The sequence below is a fragment of the Poecilia reticulata genome, linkage group LG3 (genome assembly GCF_000633615.1).
Source record: "Poecilia reticulata strain Guanapo linkage group LG3, Guppy_female_1.0+MT, whole genome shotgun sequence".
Classification (NCBI taxonomy): Eukaryota; Metazoa; Chordata; class Actinopteri; order Cyprinodontiformes; family Poeciliidae; genus Poecilia; species Poecilia reticulata.
Genome location: NC_024333.1, coordinates 10,376,140 through 10,395,028, shown reverse-complemented (window position 1 = coordinate 10,395,028; position 18,889 = coordinate 10,376,140). Strand labels below are relative to the sequence as shown.

At 38.3% G+C, this 18,889-nt stretch overlaps 1 protein-coding gene across 4 annotated transcripts in view; it reads left to right on the top strand.

Annotated features, from left to right (window-relative positions):
- The first annotated feature begins 6,074 nt into the window (after window positions 1-6,074).
- nhsb (Nance-Horan syndrome b (congenital cataracts and dental anomalies)) overlaps window positions 6,075-18,889 on the top strand; it is a 47,215-nt gene continuing 34,400 nt past the window's right edge. For 3 of the 4 annotated variants that reach the window (XM_008404496.2, XM_008404494.2, XM_008404493.2), the window contains exon 1: window positions 6,076-6,683. In XM_008404496.2, coding sequence (XP_008402718.1) covers window positions 6,404-6,683 — 280 coding nt within the window. In that variant the 5' untranslated portion in view covers window positions 6,076-6,403. Of the gene's footprint in view, window positions 6,684-18,889 lie in introns of all 4 variants that reach the window. The other variant, XM_008404498.2, reaches the window with a different exon arrangement.

Genomic DNA, 18,889 nt, shown 5'->3' with positions numbered 1-18,889 from the left:
GGAATAAAAAAAATAAGTGTAAATAAATGTCGTGTATTTTTAAATTAAAAAGTGTATCCTATAAACCGGAGCCAGAATAAGGGAGAAAATGATCAGTATAAACAACTTTTTTTTTTTTTTTTATGAAACATGCTAGTTATCAGTTAAGGTATTAAATATTTTACAATGTTTACGTAATGGTTTTGTGGACTGAGATTTGTGCGTTCAACTTGCTGAGTTTTAACACGTTTGGTTTAAGTAGATTTTGAAAATAATCATAATAAATGGGCAAATATTCACTAATTCAGTTTGCGCTGAACAATTTGGGGAGAAAAATATTAAGAAAAAGAAAACAAGACGATTCACAATTATCCTTATCAAGCCGCAATGGGTTTTCAGGATGAAACATAAATGATAAGTTATAAATACCGATAAGAAATCAGCAATGAGACCAAAGTTCAACACTAACATTCCCAGCATGAACGAGCTTTTATCTAAGGATATTTTGATTTCTTTAATAGAAAATGTTCAATTAACAGTGAAGTGAAAGAAAATTGACCAATACTCATCCATGATGGCATAGTTACTTTGAAAAAAGTAACTTTAATCGGATTACTGATTACTAGAAAAAGGAACTTGGTTAGATTACTGATTACCTGATTTGGAAAGTAACTACGCTACATTAAAAGTAACTTTTTTAGTTACTTTCAGCAGCTGTTGGCAACAATGTTCCACCACCAGCAAAAATTACATTGAGCTTTGCCAATGTTGCAAGTTATTGTATGATAATAATCAACTAAAGGGAACCAGGTTGGATGAATGAAGAGAACCAGAAAGGATGGATGGATGAAGGGAACCAGGCATCGATGGATAGAGTTCATCTGGGTTTGCTCTGGGACACCTGATGAAACTTTCCCTGCTCAGACACAAATAAAAAGGAGAAACAGGAAATCAGAGATGAATTGTTTTCATCAACAATTATTATGTTGTTGTGATGGAAAATAAAAACCCAGCTGAGTGGAGGACCAAAGGGAAGAAGTCCTCTTCCTTCTCAAACTTTAAATTCTAATGGACATTTAACACAGGAAGACACTTAAAATATCCTAAATACATAAACAGAAACTACAAAATAAAAAAGGAATTATGTAGTTTCTGGTCTCAGCTACAACGTTTTTAAAAGAATAAACACCAGATTGTTGACTTTATTCATCCAGTTTTTGGTAGAAAGGGAGAAACAAATCATGAAAATGGAAATTGGGGACGGGAAGGCGTCAACAGGACAGGTGCAGGTTCCAAGTCAAACCCTTTAACGACTCAAGAATAAAATCCCTTTTCAAAACCTCACTTTTAAATATTACTTAAATAAACAGCAAAATGCCTGCAGCATTCCTTAAGAAAGATTGATAAGAAAGTTTCAAGTCAAAATGGAGAACAATCAGGAAGCGTCATTTGAGAAAACTTCCAGGGTTTCCTCCAGAAAACCTGCAGAGCCCCGTGGAAGAGCTGCTGGGGTCGTCCATCAGCGGTCTGCTGCGTGTATGGGTTTAAAAATGTCAAGTCACAGAAAGTCTGAAGTGCAGGATCAGTGTCAAATGACAATAAATAACTTATAATTATTTAAGTGTGCCTTAATTTATTCAAACTCTTCACTGTCCATTGATCTGTGTCTTTTGGTCCATTTTAAATGATATATTTATTCATAAATTGCTTATTTAAAAATGTACAATAAAGTTTTGTAAAATACATTTTTCTTTATCTTTGATCAGATCTTAATTTTTCAGCTCTGGTTTAATTTAAATGTAAATCATGAATTTCTTGTCCTTTTGATGTTTATGAACTAAATAAACTTTATTTAGTGGTCAGAATCCAAAGCTGTGCAGATCATTACCAACTTCAACTGTGATCTCCACAGAAACAGAGAAGCTCGGCCGTCAGCGAAATCACCTGTCAGATCCACTTTTCTGTCGAAAAATCATGCAGTTTCAACCACATTTATTCTCTTTCAAGTCCCTCACTTAACTATGAACCATTTACTTTTAAAAAAGTTGTAAAATTACAAAATAAAAACAGAATTTTTCTCCACTTTTCAATTTTCTCTAATGTGTTTGAAAAAAAAGAAAAATCTACTTAAAATAGCAGTAAAGATGAACTGATCATGTGCGGCGGTTGCATAAAACAACATAGTGATTAAATTGTGTAATAACATGCATGACAACAGATCAGTGTGGCTATAGACCCTAAGAACTTTCTGTCAGCTGTCGGCTGTTATCCTGAATTATGTCACAGCGTCATGGCAGCACAGTGCTTCCCATAGGGTACAAAATCATAGCAGTCTCTCAGTCCATTGAACAATACAGAATATAAGCAAGCAAAGAGCTTATTTATTATATTTTTATTTCATCATAAGCCACAAATAGTGCTAAAATGTACATTTTCTGTGTGTAATAATGTCACATATTTTCTACATTATACTAAAACAATAGCTATGGTTGGGTTAAATTCTTTTTCATGCTCAGTCTTTAGTGTAAGACAGTTCAGGACGCCCCCTTGTGGATTTAAATAATCCCTTCACTCCTTTCAGAGTCTGAAATTTATTGCTGGTGTGTTTTTCAGAGAAGAAAACATTTAAAACCCATTACTTTAGAGCAGTAAACTACCATGTAACAGAAGCATGCGTTTCTCATTGTTGGTTCAATACAAACACAAGTTTCAGACAAAATGTGAAGATTTCTGAATTAAAAGCTCCCTTTCCATCAATTTTCCGCAGGTAAATCTGTAAATGTAACCATCAAAAGCCAAATAATAAACTCATATGGTGTTTTAAAACTCAAAATGCACATTTCACTTCATGCTGACCCAGAAGAAGAGCTGTAGAAGAAATTCATTTCGAACTATGAGTGAACTATGTCGCAATCATTTTGCGACATATTTCTGTTGGATATTAAATTAAGGACCAAAAAAATAAATAAATACAAATATCTAAAGAGCCGCTTTGGAGCCGAATGAGCCGACTCTTTTTAGTGATCCGAGCCAAAAGAGCCGGTTCTCTAAAAAGAGCCAGAATTCCCACGCTGCCGTGAGCCCCTCCCACTTCCCCAACGTCAGACAGGTGGTCAGTACCACAGTAACCTGATTCAGAAAACCTCACCTGCCCAAAGAGACCCCACCTTCAGGAATAAAAATGGAGACTGATCTTAGAGTTTTTGATTACCAGACGAAACATTGGCTAAAACCAAAACAAATACGACTGATCTAGATTGTTATGGAGGATTAGCTTTCTTTGATATACATTCTGATATACATTTTTATGTTTTTTTTCTTGTTTATAGTCGCAGAAATTCAAGGCAGGTGTCTGTGTGTATGACAGAATTGTTTAATTTTTTATTTCAAAGATACAACCAAGATATGAATTTTGTACATAGTTAGAAAACTTATGCACAAAACAACAGTTTCTTTGATTTTTCCCCACATGTTGTTTAATGTGCTGTCCTTTATTAAATACATTTGAATTGAACTGAACTGAACCCCATTCTGTCCACATTGGAAATGAATCACGCATGCGCAAAGCAGCTTCTCGTCAGATTTTCCTACCGTAGCACTTATAGATATCTGTCCGTGCTAGTGCGCAGGTGGGATGTATCGATAAGAAATCTGCTGAATAAGCAGTATGTGACGTAGCATCGATGTGCGCTTGAGCATTTCCACAAGGATGAATGGGTAGCACAGATAGTTAAAACACCTGTTGTCACTCGACGCATAGAGGAAATAAAATTACATTACAAAAGAAAATGTTTTAATATGTTAAAAAAAATACTTACAGCATAAACCATGATGGCAAAACTTTTGTTTTACATTTTCAAAAGAGTGGCTGGAAGTATAAACTTATCAATATCCCCACTCCTTATGCACATATAATTACATTTATTATATGTGTAGCAACTACACCCTACAACACCATTAATTAAACATGACTATAAAGCACTAACTGTACCATACCGGTTGAAAAGATCGTCTCTTTAACTGATGGTTCACGTTTCTTTATTCAACTGCCTTTATACATGAACACACTGTAAGAGCTACAAACATACAAACAAAATACAAATCTCCATGAGAAGCAGTTGTGATGGATTGCTGAACTAAAGTAGGGGTTCTAAGGACTCCTCCAGGTACGTTTTTCATTTTTTTAGCTACATATGAATGATTTGTAGCTGGACATTTGCTTTTCAGGCAGAACACAGTTAGGTAGATGACAAGTTCCTGTCGGTCTGCAGTGTCTCAAATTTGCTGTAACTGCAAGTTCACTGCAGACATGTCTATATACAGCCTAAGCCCAGAGGCTATAGGCTAATCAGTGCAAATGAATCAGACAATGACCAGGCTTAGTATCCTGGAAAACCCCATTCAGCAGAAAAAAATAAAATAAACTCGGCAATGACAGCAAGCTGTATGTGAACTTTTCTGGCAAGTTTGCAATTTAAAATAAGCAAACAAGGGCAGCTGATAAGAGAAACTGACATGTTTTCCATTGTGTTACTTTATGACAATGTTTTATTTTGTGTTAACCGTTGTATGTCACTGTATTTGCATTGTTCAGTAAAGTCACAGTTTGCAGAGAAGAATCAAAATGATGTTGTTAGACAATGGCCTCCACATGCTTATTTATACCTATAACTGGAGCAGAAGTGAGAAAACAGTAACGGTACAAAAACTAGATGTTCCTACAGGCGTTTTGAAAACACAAGACAGAAACCATTCAAGATTCAGCAGCCAAGGAACAGAGCAGGAATTTCCAACAAGAGCTGGCTATGTTCTATGTGAGACCGCTCCATCAGCGGCCTCAAACTACAGTAATTGAGGGCCATGGATCTTCTAGGAGTGTCCCTGGTTCATCATATCACAATCAATTGGGTGATAATAGGTTGTAGCTCAACACCACCCAACAATTCCCCCTCCCCCCACCTCTGTTGTCATCTAGTTTCAGACAGCCTGCAGGAATAGTTTCAGTTTTTTTGTTCATAGCGTTGCCTGGTGTAGTCATCTGCTAGCCCAGCTGATTGAAGTTTGTGTTGCACCTTCAGAGATGGCATTACTTTGATTTTAACAAGCAGACATTTGGGCTACTGTTGCCTTTCTCTCTCCTCTCGAATGATTATCACCTGAACTCTAGCATCAGCAAAATATCGTAAAAGTTTTGCTCCTTGCGTTTTCTTTCTCAGACCACTCTGTACTTGAGAGAGAGAGAAACAAAAAAGAGAGAGAAAGAGAGAGAGAGAGAGAGAGAGAGAGAGAGAGAGAGAGAGAGAGAGAGGTTGAGTATGAAAATCCCAGTAGATCAACCAAGCCATGTTCAAAGTCATCTAATTGCGATGCTGCATGTCATCTTTACCATGTCTATTTTGCGTCTAGTGATAAACTAGCTTGTAATTTGTGTTCGTGTCAATAGAATTGACAGCTACGCCTAATAAAGTGGCCGGTGAGTGTATTGTTCTGATGCAATTGATTCATATGCAGTCTAACTTCCTAACGTCAAGAAAAATCTTTTTAAAAATACTAAAAGTCAGTTTTGACAATCAATTTATTAATCTAACTGGTGATTTTTCTTTCTGTTTTTTAATTTTTTTATTTTTTTTAATAATTAAACAGTCCAGTTTAAAATCAGCAGGTCCTGATCAGAGGTAACTGTATCACAGTGTGCTTGTAGGGATGAAACCTTGTGACCGTTCCCTGCCCGCAGATATCCACACCTCCGTGTTTTACCTCAGTCAACTCTCATCTTCACTGTCTGAACGCTCTTCAGGCCACGGATACAAGCTGCGTCAATAACCTGAAAAATAACCACAATGTCGTCGGAAAGGAAGAAAAGAGCCTAAAAATTAAAGGCTACACGTTTACAGAATAACCGAAATAAAATAATTGTTTGGCATGATATAAATACGTTAGAAATGCTACTCATGCGGATATTTTATATCCTACAATTAAAAAACCTAAAAATTTTTGCAGCCACGTTCCTCCTTATCTCCACCCGACCGTGAGTCTTATTTTGAAATGCCTCAGCGTCTCCTCCTTTGCGCTCTGGCTGAATTGACGCGGCACGGAGGCAACCCATGATCGCAGACTCAACACGCATCCTCACACCACTGACCTGGGCTGCGCTGTGTCCTGCATGTGTGTGCGTGTGTATGCATGTGTGTGAGCGGGAGTGTGAGTGATCCCCAGAAACGAGCAGCAGGATGGAGGATCTCAAGGAGATCCTGGGAACTTTGGATTGACGCCCGGGGGATAACGCGCCGTCGGCCTGAACCTCGTCGGGCTTCTCGTGGATTTTATACATTTGGATGTTGTCTCTACCCCGTTTTTACCTTTTTCTTCTAGGCAGTGGGGATTTACACTTGGCTTGCAGTCTCTGTTATTTTTGGCGAACAAAATGCCATTCGCCAAAAGGATTGTGGAGCCGCAGCTTCTGTGCAGACACCAGATCCCCAACGATGAAGGTCTGCTTTTCGAGGACCTGTGTGCCATCAGTCATGTGGTTCTCTCGCGGACCTTGCGACAGCTGTCCGACCTGGCACGGCATGCGTGCTCCTTATTTCAGGAGCTAGAGAACGACATCATGAGCACCAACCAGCGTGTCTGGGTCCTTCAGAACAAAATAGGCCAGATCCAGCAGACTGCCAATGCCCTGGACCCCAAAAAGGAGGCAGTGCGTAAGTAGACCACCACAAGAAGTCTGTAGCCACGTCCTCCATCCATAAAAGAGCAACAAAAAAAATTGAAACCTTCTTTATGTCATGATTTTATTCATTCACATCACATGCGTCCCTTCATGCCACGAAGGGCGCCCACCTGTATATATATATATATTTTTTTTAATTTATTTATTTATTTTTTTACCCAGCTGCACGCACGTATACGCGGCCACGCATTCCACCCCCACCTCCTGCCCAAAAATTAAAATGTGTCACACGGCTGCTGTTCACATCCCACCATAAAGTAACATGGATAAGCATTTTCATTGCGCAGGATGGGTTGACTGCTCATTTATTTAGCGGTTCAGACTCTTGTGTGTTTGTGTGTGTTGGCCGTCGACGATCAGTGGGGAGTCTCTCTCTCTCTCTCTCTCTCTCTCTCTCTCTCTCTCTCTCTCTAGCTGTGTGTGCGTGCGTGTGCGTGTATGCGTGTGTGTGCTTCTCTCTGAGGCTGGCAGCGCGAACGGAGCGGAGGGGCGTGTGTTGCCGCTGCATTGGCTCACCATCACTGCGGGTAGCGCACACCTGAAGCATGTTCAGGCGCCGCTCTCCGCTGCTCGAAGGCCCCGGCGTGGAGTGAATATGCGAAGTTTTACGGATCAGTTGTCTTTAAAAAAAAAAAAAAAAAAAAAAAAAAAAGATGAGCAAATGTGTGTGTGTGTACGAGCGCGCGTGCGTGTGTTTTGTCTACGGTATGTGATTGTGTGTGAGCGAGAAAAGAAATTTTCTCAGGCGTCTCCCCCGTGCGCCAAACCCACCCTTCCCACATGCAGCGGCACCGACACGCCATCGGTAACGAACCCAAATGCATGTTGCTGGGTATACAAACTCATCTACTACCAGATCGCCACAAATAGCCTAACAGCAGTAAATATTTGCTGCCGTGGACCGATCACATAAAAAATAAGAAAAGAGAGAGAGAGAGAAAAAAAAAAAAGCGGGACTGGCAGCGGTGAGAGACTCATTGCAATGCATTGTAACAGCGCGTTCTGTACGCCAGATACATATTATTTATGTTCTCTGCAGTCCCTCCAGCCTTCCTCGTGTAGATTTTAGACGATCAGTGTCCAATCCTGTGCACCAGTTTCCCTCTCTGCTGCTGTAGCACATCATAATCTGGGGCAAAACTGAGCATTGTGGGCCAAAAGCGACTGTAGACTTATTATGAGCAAGCCCCCCTTTCAGATGTAAAGCCGTCACACAGTGGCAGCGAGGCAGCCATGTCTTCATCAGTGTTTGCTCCGTTGAGACTTTGCTTTAGATCTGGATGGATGAGGCTGTGGTGGTGAAGGCAACTCACGCTCACTTGCAAATAAATTGCTTGACTTTATACATTTTTCCTGCAATACTTTTAAGATCTCTACAGCACAGCGATCTTCTCTCTTATCAGCAACTCAAATAAATGTTCGTCCACAACACTTGTTGATTTTAGAAAGTCCTATAATATTGATTTGTGGAGTAGATTGTTCAGTTAGTCAAGCCACATAGTGCAGTTATCACGAAGCAGCTGCTTTCCACTGCCCCAGTTTTCTGAATCTTGAATGCACAAACGTCTCATTTCTGTGCTATTTATGCTGATAACAATTTTATATAAGAAAAAAAAAATCAACTGGAAGAAAGGCAGATTCAATTCAAAATTCATCTCAAATGAATCCAGTTCATTCAAAAGAAAAATCCAGTCATATAATCAGTTCAGTTGTAAATTTGCAGCAATCCCTCATCATGAGAAAGCATGTGGTGACAGTGGGAAAGGTTGAACACATAATGGCAGTCAAAGCTGATACAGCCTTATAGTCCAGACCAGGTGTACAGTCTTTCTCCCATTCCAGCTAGCACAATCAGTTACATTTTTGTTAACAGTAGAGCAATTACCGTTGCAATATGAGACAATTTGACAGTTGAATGAGATACAAATTATGTGATTTGCAATAATCAAAAAATAAGAGAGCATTAAGGCTTTTGGTTCATATAGAAAAAAAAACAATGAGTAGTTTATTCAGCTGCTAGGAAAAAAAATCCCTACAATGAGGTCTATTTAAAAAAATACTGCTTCTTTTGGCAACAAAACAGCTTGGTTGTAATTTCTGAATTACTTGGCCAGCTTTACCTTGTGAAACTTTTTTATTCTGTATTTACTAGTTTCACCAAATCTATGACAGGGATACAGAGCCTGAATCGTATAATTAGCAAACATTTATTGGCGTTCAAGCAGTTCATCACGATATGTACATTTTTGTGTACAGTGACACTGTGACCACAACATTTGCGCTATATTGTGCAAGCAGAAATAAAATTAAAGTTAGTCCACAAATGTTCATATGATTTCCCACAAATCATTTAACAAGGAGTTTTATGTCTTTTTATTTTGTCATTTATTGGACTATTAGAATGAGAATCACCAAATATCCACCCATCTTCTAAGTTAAACAAAGCTTTCGCAAATTAAGAACACGAAGTTCTATTTAGAAAATAGACATGTTAGGGTTATTCTATTTTGTCTTGGAGGAATATTTTTTACCAAGCCAGTAGTGAAGGTAATTGTATTTTGTTATTTTCTTTAACATACTTTGCAATAGTCAAGGTATCGATTTGGGATTTACCATAGATAAGAAATGGTTTCCCAAACAGCAAACAGTTTGAGTTGGTCTATGTAACACTAAATGTAAGGTTTGCAACTTCAATTTATGGTGCTAGTCAAATTCCCTTTATTTCAAAACATTTTGAAGTGGGAAAAAATTATCTTTTGTAGTAGCAGCATGAGTTCATTGTAAGTAGTTTGTAAATATTTAGTTCCACTTATTGGAACTCTACCAGACTGCTTTAATCGAGGCATTGCATTGATTTTTATACACTTTTATGCATCCATAGCCATATAAGTCTCAATATTAGAGTGAAACTCAGTGGCAGTGGCAGCAGAGTTTCCCCACCTGATTGTGGAGAGTATCAAGATTCAAGGCAGTCAATATGGTGCTAACTTGGATTAATCCCCCACAAGGCAGCAGGCGGTGTTCAGATGGCGCTCAAACTGTTTGTCTGTCACATTCATGGGAAAAATGTGTTGTGTGGAACAAAACAGTCTGCGCTAGTGGTTGTCTGTCTTCTATTAATGTTGGTTTATCAATGGATTAGCAAGTTTTGACTATTTGCTTTATAATACAAATATGTTTTACATATTCTCTGGGTTATTCATCCAGCTGTGTACTTAAAGACACAAGTGCTAATAGAAGTTACATTATTAGTTCTCATGGTCATATCTTGGTTATGTTTGGGTTCTGAGGTCAATGAAAACACATAAGAACTAGAGCTTAGGCCTTAAAGGGCACACGTTATAATTTTTCTAACTTATAAGGCTTGTAGCTCACTTTAGATATATTAATAACTTACTTCAGAATAAATAAAAAGAACAATAAGTAAAGCATTGTGAAAGAAAGAAAAAAGAGAAAAAACAGCTGAGAACACAAATGAGAGTTTTGAAAAAGTATCCCATGAGTAGAAGGAAGTCGATGAAAATGCTTTATGAGAGCAATAGTTTAACACCTAACATTCAGACACTCTGTGGGGGGATTTAAAAGTTATATAGTTTTTTATCTGTCTCACACAGCATTCAGGTGGTCACATTCATTTTGTTCTCTAGTTGTAACAAGCATTGCTACCCTAATATGCAGCCACTCTTCAGTAAGTTCCTACAAAACAAATGTATCCCCATAATATAGCATAATAGCACCATGACATCAAGCCACTTTAAAAGTAAGACATTTCTTACTGATTAACTTTATGCTCAAAAACAACAGCTCCAGATAAGTTGGTGGTCTGGCTGTTTACTCCCTGCTCAAGCTATTCCTCATTACCATTAACATGATGTCCTCCTCTGTCAGGTTAGTTCAGAGTCCCTACATTAACTCCAAAGTTTCTGTACAAATCAAAGTTTGATAATTATGGGATTAAAAGTTTCCAACAGAGAAACTGTTTTAGTTGCTGAAAAGAAATCTGCACTCCTCGCCTATTTACTTCCATTCAACACAATATTGTTGAGATTCATAGCACAAGTATTGCTTTTTCTGTTGCCATTAAGGAGCTATGATTCCTAAAAATGACATTTCCATTCAGTCTCATGTGCAACTACATCAGATATTACAGATCCAAATTACAGCTCATCAGCCAAATATGGTATTCACACTCTGTTTTTTAAGAGAGGCAGGGCTGCAAAGTCAATTGTTGCCATTAGAATTGCTACCTGCTTTGTCCTGTTATGATGTGTCTGGTTTATACTTTCAGTATTCATAGGTTTTATGGCTCTAGAATCTGCGATTATTTCTTTACCGTAGAAGAAAAGGCTGTTGCTGCTCTTAAAATGTTCAAGGGGTTTACATAGAGATGTAGGGGAAAAAAAGAAATAGATATGTTTCTGGTTCAAGATGGCATTCAATGAACATACATCTCTAGACAAAATTATGCCGCTTGAAATTTGAGGAAAGTAAAAAAATGAAGACTGCTCCCTCGTAGAGACTGTTAGTTTCTGCTTTTTTGAAACCTTAGGGGATTAGGTTTGAGTTGATTTTGCAATGTTGGAACTGTTTGATTTGGTGTAAAGATTAGACAGTAAGGCTGGAAGAATCCTTCTAACCCTTACACCAAAGACGTGTCTAGCCCACTGCATTTGTTGTTTATAGCTCCATCAGACCATCTGCATATTGTACACAATGTTCATTTTGTATTTGTTCAGACAAATTTGTGTGGTGTAGTAGATGCCATTGTGGGATTTTTAAAATAAATTATGTACAGGTAGTCTGATATGTCATCAAATATAGGCTTTATAACACAATTCTAACGTAATTCTTAAATTATTGCTTATCTGGACTTCTGTGTATTCATACAGTGCAGGGTTGGAGAAGGGAACAGCAGCAACACCATTCTCATTCTTTGCATGCGTGACTCACATCTAGCAGCAACGTACAATGGGTGACAGCAACTCAACATGCATGAATTCCAATTTTATTAATCAAAGAGTATGTGTAACATTTGATAAACAAGGTGCTTCAAATACTAAAAAAAACTGCTACATTTTTATATTTACCAATATAAATATATTTTAATGGCATTCAGGGTAATAAAGTCCACTAGGTTACTCACGTTAACAGAAATTTGAGGTAATTTTATGATTTCAGGGGCTAAATCAGTGGAAATCCACTGCATACACTTTCCAGGCTCTGGACACACACAACCCCTATCATACAAGGTGGAAGAGGACTTTTGATGTGGACATATTCGTCTTTAGCAAATATGTTATACTGCTCCGACAACACTGCTTTCTTTCCAGCACGCCATTTAAGCAAATTTGACTTTGAATGTGATCTGTGAGAGGATGGCCAGTGGCAGTGCAGGAGACTGCTCCGTCTCGCAAGTCTGCATAGTAACAGGACAGAGATGAAGCCCCACTTAAAGCTTTCAGCTGACTCAGTCTCTTTCTGTGGTCATAAATTTTTGCATGCTATCACTTAGATGAAAAATAGCATTAGTCCAGGAAGATAAAACATCTCTGGTGAATATTAGCAGATATGCAAAGAATTAGAGTGTGATTCTCTGTAGTTTGGAAGTAATTGTGGATTTATCTCCGTGATGTCTTCCTCATAAATATAACAACCTACAAACATATTCACCAAGTTCGGTTTGAGTAACTGCGACACGCACACATTTTTACTCTCTCACACACAACACAATCTAGCGCTATAGTGATAATTAATGAGCTTTTACATCTCAGCGTATTTGCCTCAGTTTGCAGTATACCCACTCTATTTTCTTTTTTTTTTTTATCTTTGCCTATCTGTGTCCATTCTGCATCTCCTTCTCCTCCTCCAGTGTGCTTTCTCTCCTCCATCTATACCTCTTTCCTCACTGCCCTACTTTCCCCATCATCAGCAGCATGGAGAGACTTCTGCTTCTTGACAGCATATTCAATGTTTAATGCCCTTTGATTTCCACCCAGACACAAGCTGGAGAGGAGAGGAGATTTTTGTTTCCAGAACCAGAGGGATAAGAAAGACTCAGTATATATATATATATTTATATATATATAATTGTAGGGCTTGTAATTAATTTAATGTGATTTGTTGCATTTAAATCGCAAACTGTATATAAACAAAATAAGCAATGGTTCAAATTCAAAAAGTCTTTGCTGCTAAATTATTGAATAAATAGACATGTGAGCTCAACAACAAATATATTACTGGTTTTAAATATGTTATTTAGCTTATTTAACCATCAGACTGGTGCAAATCTTTCACGTATTTCAGTCATGATCACTCATGTAGCTTCTTTAGGAATGTGAACAGTGGAGGCTGAGATTAGCACTGAGTCTGTGCTGCTGCAAATATGTCTCGCATTGAGACGGTATTTTAGGCTTCAATAGTTTCAGCAATAGGCTAACTCTTTTTGGCACAACCTGCACACAACAACACTCTTTTCTAGAGTCCCATCAGATTGTTTTTTTTTTTTTTTGAGTAAATAATGAACCCCCAGCGGGCCAACAGAAGTGGCTTTGTCGTCCATCGCTGTTATTTGCGGTTGTTGATAGTGCGTCACATTTACAGTCATGCCAGAAACATGTAATATTAAATCTGACAAAAACTTTTTCCGTTTAAATTCTTTAAGATTTCAAAAAATATTGTTGTGTTCAGTTGTGGATCATTAAAAAATGTTCTCGGTTTTTCTCCAGTTTGAACCAATTCACCAAATAGGCATGTAAAAGAGACAGTTCTAGGCAGTCTGCCAGTGTTACCAAATACAAACAATGATGTTTGTGTGCGTTTGGTAAGCTGCTTTTACTGGCACAAAGCAACCTTTCATTAAATGTTTTTGACATGCATGTGAAGAAGCAAGTGAAGATGGCTCATTTTCTGGTAAGAGAGAGAACAATTTTGAAGGACATTTCAGTCACTAACTTATAGAGATAACGTAATGTCACAATAAAAACAAAGTCTTGAACAATTTTTTTTTTCCCCCTGCATTTCAGATTAAGAAAATACAGAAAACAGGACATTTTGTATTTTTCTCCCAATGTTTGTCAGCTCAAGTTCAGTTACATACCAGACGTTCACAATAAAAAGGAATCAGATGGCACCTGGTATTTACCAAAAAGAAAAAAACTCAACAAATGTGTATAGTCTGGTTTTATTCCAAAGAAAGAAATGAAACATCACATATGAAGAGCACATAAAAACATACGGTCAGCACATATCTTCCTCCCATGTTGTCAAAGACAGATTCGGGCACAACATGTGAGCGAGCAAAAGAAAAGGCAGTGACAGCTTTGCTTGTTGTTATTACTGTTTACACAGGGCAAACCAGCTGTAGTTTTGCTAGACTCACACACTAAGCACTTTATTGAGGTCCGCAGAGTCTCTTATGTCATGGTGAGTAAAATCATAACTCCACATTGTCTGCTCCCATGCTCCAATTACCTCTGTGCTAATTTTGGATAAAGCGATCCCACCGCTTTGCATACTGCAGGACCCACATGTTTATATTGTGTCTTTAATAGTGTCCGAAAATTTATTTCCCATCAAACAAACATAAACACATCCACACATGGAAATACACTAAAGAAAGACAACAAGCTGCTCTTGTCTTGAAGTAATCTTTGCTTCCCTCATGTTATCATCTTAACTTAGGTGTCCATATTTGTGTCATTGCTGCAGCCAACAGTAAATTAGTGCAGACAGAACTTGATACAATGGCTTTCTGGGAAATTATTTGTCTCTACTGCCAATACTTCTAAGTTTATTTTTAAAATATGAACAACTACAAAGTTTAATTTCACTCATACAGCACAGAGAAGTAGAAATGACGTAAGTCAAAATAAATCTCAGTGAACTCTTATTTCAGATTTTCTTTTATGCTCATTTCAAAATACATCTTTTCTTCAGACATACAATTTTTGACAACAAAAATATTACATTTGAATACAGCAATATCTCTTTGAATTCACTTCATTGATTAGTTTGCTTTTACTTCCTTAAAGAGACCATAGCTGCATTTTTTTTATTTAAAAAAAAGAACACCTGAGGATTTTAGAGTGCATAATGCAAAGAAATAGATTAGTTGTTTCCATTCTTGTTGCTAGATAAAGCTCGAATCCTCTAGTAATAATTTCCAGCATTGCATTCTTAAATGGTCTGCAGACAGTAGCAATAAATGTGCTCTAAAGTTATGCGAGCATGAGCATGATAGACGGCTCGTGTTTAACATTGATGCACAAAGAGCAGTGACAACCGTACTGCTCTGCAGTTCTTTTGTCAAGTAAAACTTGATGCTGTTTGACTGAGACTGTGTTTGGAACCAGTAGAGTTTGTCCATGCATAAACTCTTTGCCGATGTGTGTGTGTGTGTGCGTGTGTGTGTGTGTGCCATCCTCCGGTGACATGCTACTCTGAACCATCTGAACTGCTGTCATCTGTGTCTGGAGACCCCATCATCATCCTCCAAAATGTTTGACAGATGGCTGGAGACCAGAAAGGAAGGCCCATAGTCAGCAGCAGCAGCTCTTGGTCTGTTTGTGGCTCGACAGCGAAGGGAGTTTTGTGTAGCTAATATTTGAGAATATATTAAAAAGTTCTTCAACTTTGTCTTTCTACAAACATCCATTGCTGCATCTGGGCCCAGAGTGTTTTTCTTTCTTCCAGTAAAATATCTGTCGGTTGATTATTTTCATGTTAAATAATCAACTTATGGATCAAAAATGGCAGAAACACAAAATCTTTTACTTGTGACAGCAGTCAGTGGCATAATCATGCTAAAAGTGTCTGATTGAGTGAAACTTTCCCCTGACAGGGACAGACCAGCAGATGCTTCATCCAGTCATTTGCAGAGCTGTGTTTTAGTTTTTTTGTTGTTGTTTTTTTAAGTGATACCGCCCTCAGGAAGGTTTCCAAATGCTCTTGTGACCTAATGATGCGTTCCATTTGTAGTCAGAAAGTTGGATCAGTTTTCTAACACCGACTTTACGATCTAATATGGCAGCTTCTTGAATCAACAATAACTGTGGTGGAAACATGTTTATTTTACAAGGTACAGATGTAAGAGGGCGCCTAAGCTCAGTGGCACATGTAGCTTCTGCAACTTTAACCTGAAGAAATTAAAATTGGTGTTTGTTTGTGGAAAGCACAACTCAAAAAGATAATTGTGAGAGGTGCTACGAACAACGGCTACTTGGATGTCGGCATACAGGAAATCCAACTTTGACTACGTCGACCAGAACGGGTCATTCTGACTTCTCACTTGCGAAGTAAATTGAATGCAGCATATTGCCCTTCTTAGTGTTTGCAGTATGTTTTTTCTCACATTAGGGAGACATAAAAAGAATTGTGCAAATGGAGCTCATGGAAGAGCTACATAATCAATGAGCTATCACAATTTTCCTAAACTGTCATTTTTATTCAAAGTAGAATATGCACAGTTTATGATGGCTTAGTTTATTCTCCCGTAGTTTGGCTGATTCCCCCTGCCCCCTCGCCCAATGGCTAGTGCAGCCAGTTTCTAAAACCAGTTACATCAATAATGTTTTAGATATATTGAACTGTGGGAGTTAGGATTATTTATGGAGAGCAAAGGAGAGGATTTTCAGCGGAGGAGACAGTGGTTGGACTTTGGAGACTGTCAACGTAAGATGGAAACTGATGGAAACAGATGGAGTCAGAGAAAAGCTTAGGAGGGACTGCCTGCTGCTTGTTTTAAGGACTGATCTGCTCTTAAGGAGATCCTTCGAAACAGATTGTCTTTTTTAAGAACCTTAGCAAGCCATAAAGACCAGCCAAACTAATTGGACTACAAGCAAACCGAGCCTTTAAGCCAACAGGAGCGCCGTCCTGTCCCAGAGGTGTGCATGTGCGATGTGGAATGTGAAACAGTTTTCAGCAAAAAGAAAGTTTCTAGAAAAGATACAGAAAATTTGCTTTTCTTTAAAATGCCCCCCTCCCCCCAAAAAAACACAATGTGTAGCTTATTGAAAAGCGTACCTGTGTGTGAATTATACCGTGGATTAAGGCGAGTTAAATTAATCCAATTTCACTGCAGGCTTGTGAAAGGTGAGGACAGCTGACCCAAGGCTGCACTAATTAGCCACATACCTGTCACAATTAATTGAATCTGAGAACCTACGAAGGCCTGGACCATTGTCTTCATCACAAACACGTATCCAAATGTCCTCATCAGACATACACCAGAAAACATTTTCATTCACAAAGAAAATAACTTTTGCTGTCAAATTTTGGTACCGAGAAGTTAAATTTCTCTCATCGGTTGAAAAATTCATGAAGAAATAAAGACCGTGCCTCTAAACAGAATTTCCATGCATGAACTGTGTCCTCCATGATGCGAGTCCTTATGCACTTATGGATGACAGGGCAGAGTTGCAGTGTAGTGATGGCTGCAGGCATGCACAGCTGTTAAAGAGAGAAGAGGATGGGAGAGGTCAGAAGAGTGTGCTCAAGGATATAAAGGAAAATAAATGTTATGCTGTGCTTTTCAGCTTACAGGAATGACTACAGCTTTACAGCTGTTGATTTTTTTTTCTCACATCCAAATGTTTGAGATCAAACAAATTACAATATTGGACAGAAATAGACAGAGTGGGGAAAAAAACTCTTGAATTGCACTGCTAATGTTGGCAGCATGGTGCACTATGATGTTCATTCTGATTTGTTCTTTTTAGAGATTTTGTTTATCATTTTTTTGATTGCGGCATTGTCAACCAACCAACCCTAAATCCCAGAGGCATTGAAGCACGGCTTTACCAACAACTGATTGTCCCATCCACCTTGTTACAGAGAAATATTATCCATGCTACCTGGATATTAAACTGTTAGCATGTCTTCTAGATCCACATGCCCAGAGCATCACCATCCACAACGACTCTTTGTCTTTGAAGACACTAGCTCTGTTTTCATTAGCAATAGAATCACGCAAATTGAAATTACAAAAATAAATTTGCTTAATGGAATCATGCCAATAAAAAAACAATAAAAAAACAACAAAAAAACACGCTTTTCGGCAAAAAGTTGTCATGCTAAGACGAGGTGGTTTTTCAGCCAGTTTTTTCACATTAAGCGAGTCGTGACCAACAACTGGATGTTACTAGTGGTGAAAGCTTCAGAGATGACAGAAAATAGTGTTCTTCATGGTTCGTAGTTTTTTTTTTTTGTCTTGTTTTTTTTTCAGACAACGTGCAGCTGACTCCCCCAAAGCTCTCAGCATTCCAGAGTTTATAAAAAGTTGTGTCTCGTTCTTACGTGTCGAATCCATAACTCTTCTGTAAGATCACTGACGACAATTTCCCCCAAGCGCCGCATACGTAGCCGCTCCCAAGTATGAAGGGCTTGCCAGCCACATTAAGAGGGTTTTCAAACCTGAACAGTCTTTAAAAGGCTTGATTTTGACTGGGCCAATCCCAAACTACTTTTGTTTAATTTGAACAGTTAAGAGGGGCTCTTGCTGTCATGATGTATGTTAGGCGGTGACTGGATTAAAAATGAGACAAAGTGAAGCAGCAAAGTGTAATGAAAAATAATAAATAAATAGGAACAAACCAATAGGGAATAAATAGAGAACAAGAACATGATCAAGTACATGGATCCTTCCGAGGAGTGAGTGAAAGAGAGGTGGTTAAACAATGGGAGTTTGAATGCTGGAACAATGGACCAGTGCTAATTGGTAAACAAGGTGCAGGTGTGAAGGGAGAGTAGAGGACAAGCTGAGGGTGAGAAAGAGAAATGGCACAGGGGAGGAAGGAGGAGCTACACTAATAAGGATGCAAGGAAAATAAATTTGTGACAAATAAACTAACTAAACGCAGGAAATAAATAATACATGTAATGTAACTAATAACCAGACATCTCTAGCAGTTCTATTCAGCGAATCCCCCTGAACAGCTAATTCTCCTTGCTTTGCCTGTCTTGCACCTGCTGCTGCTGTCAAACTTGTGGTGGCAATGGCAAACTTATCAGTGAGTTTGGCACATTTTTGCTGCGTCCACTTGGGGACTTTTTAACTTTTTTCTTTCAACTTTTCTTCATTCCCCATTGCACTTTTGAGATTTATCCATTTTCATCCACTCCCCTCCGATTCCTGTCAGCTCAAATGTGCAAACTGTGATCTGTCCTTAAACTGTCTAC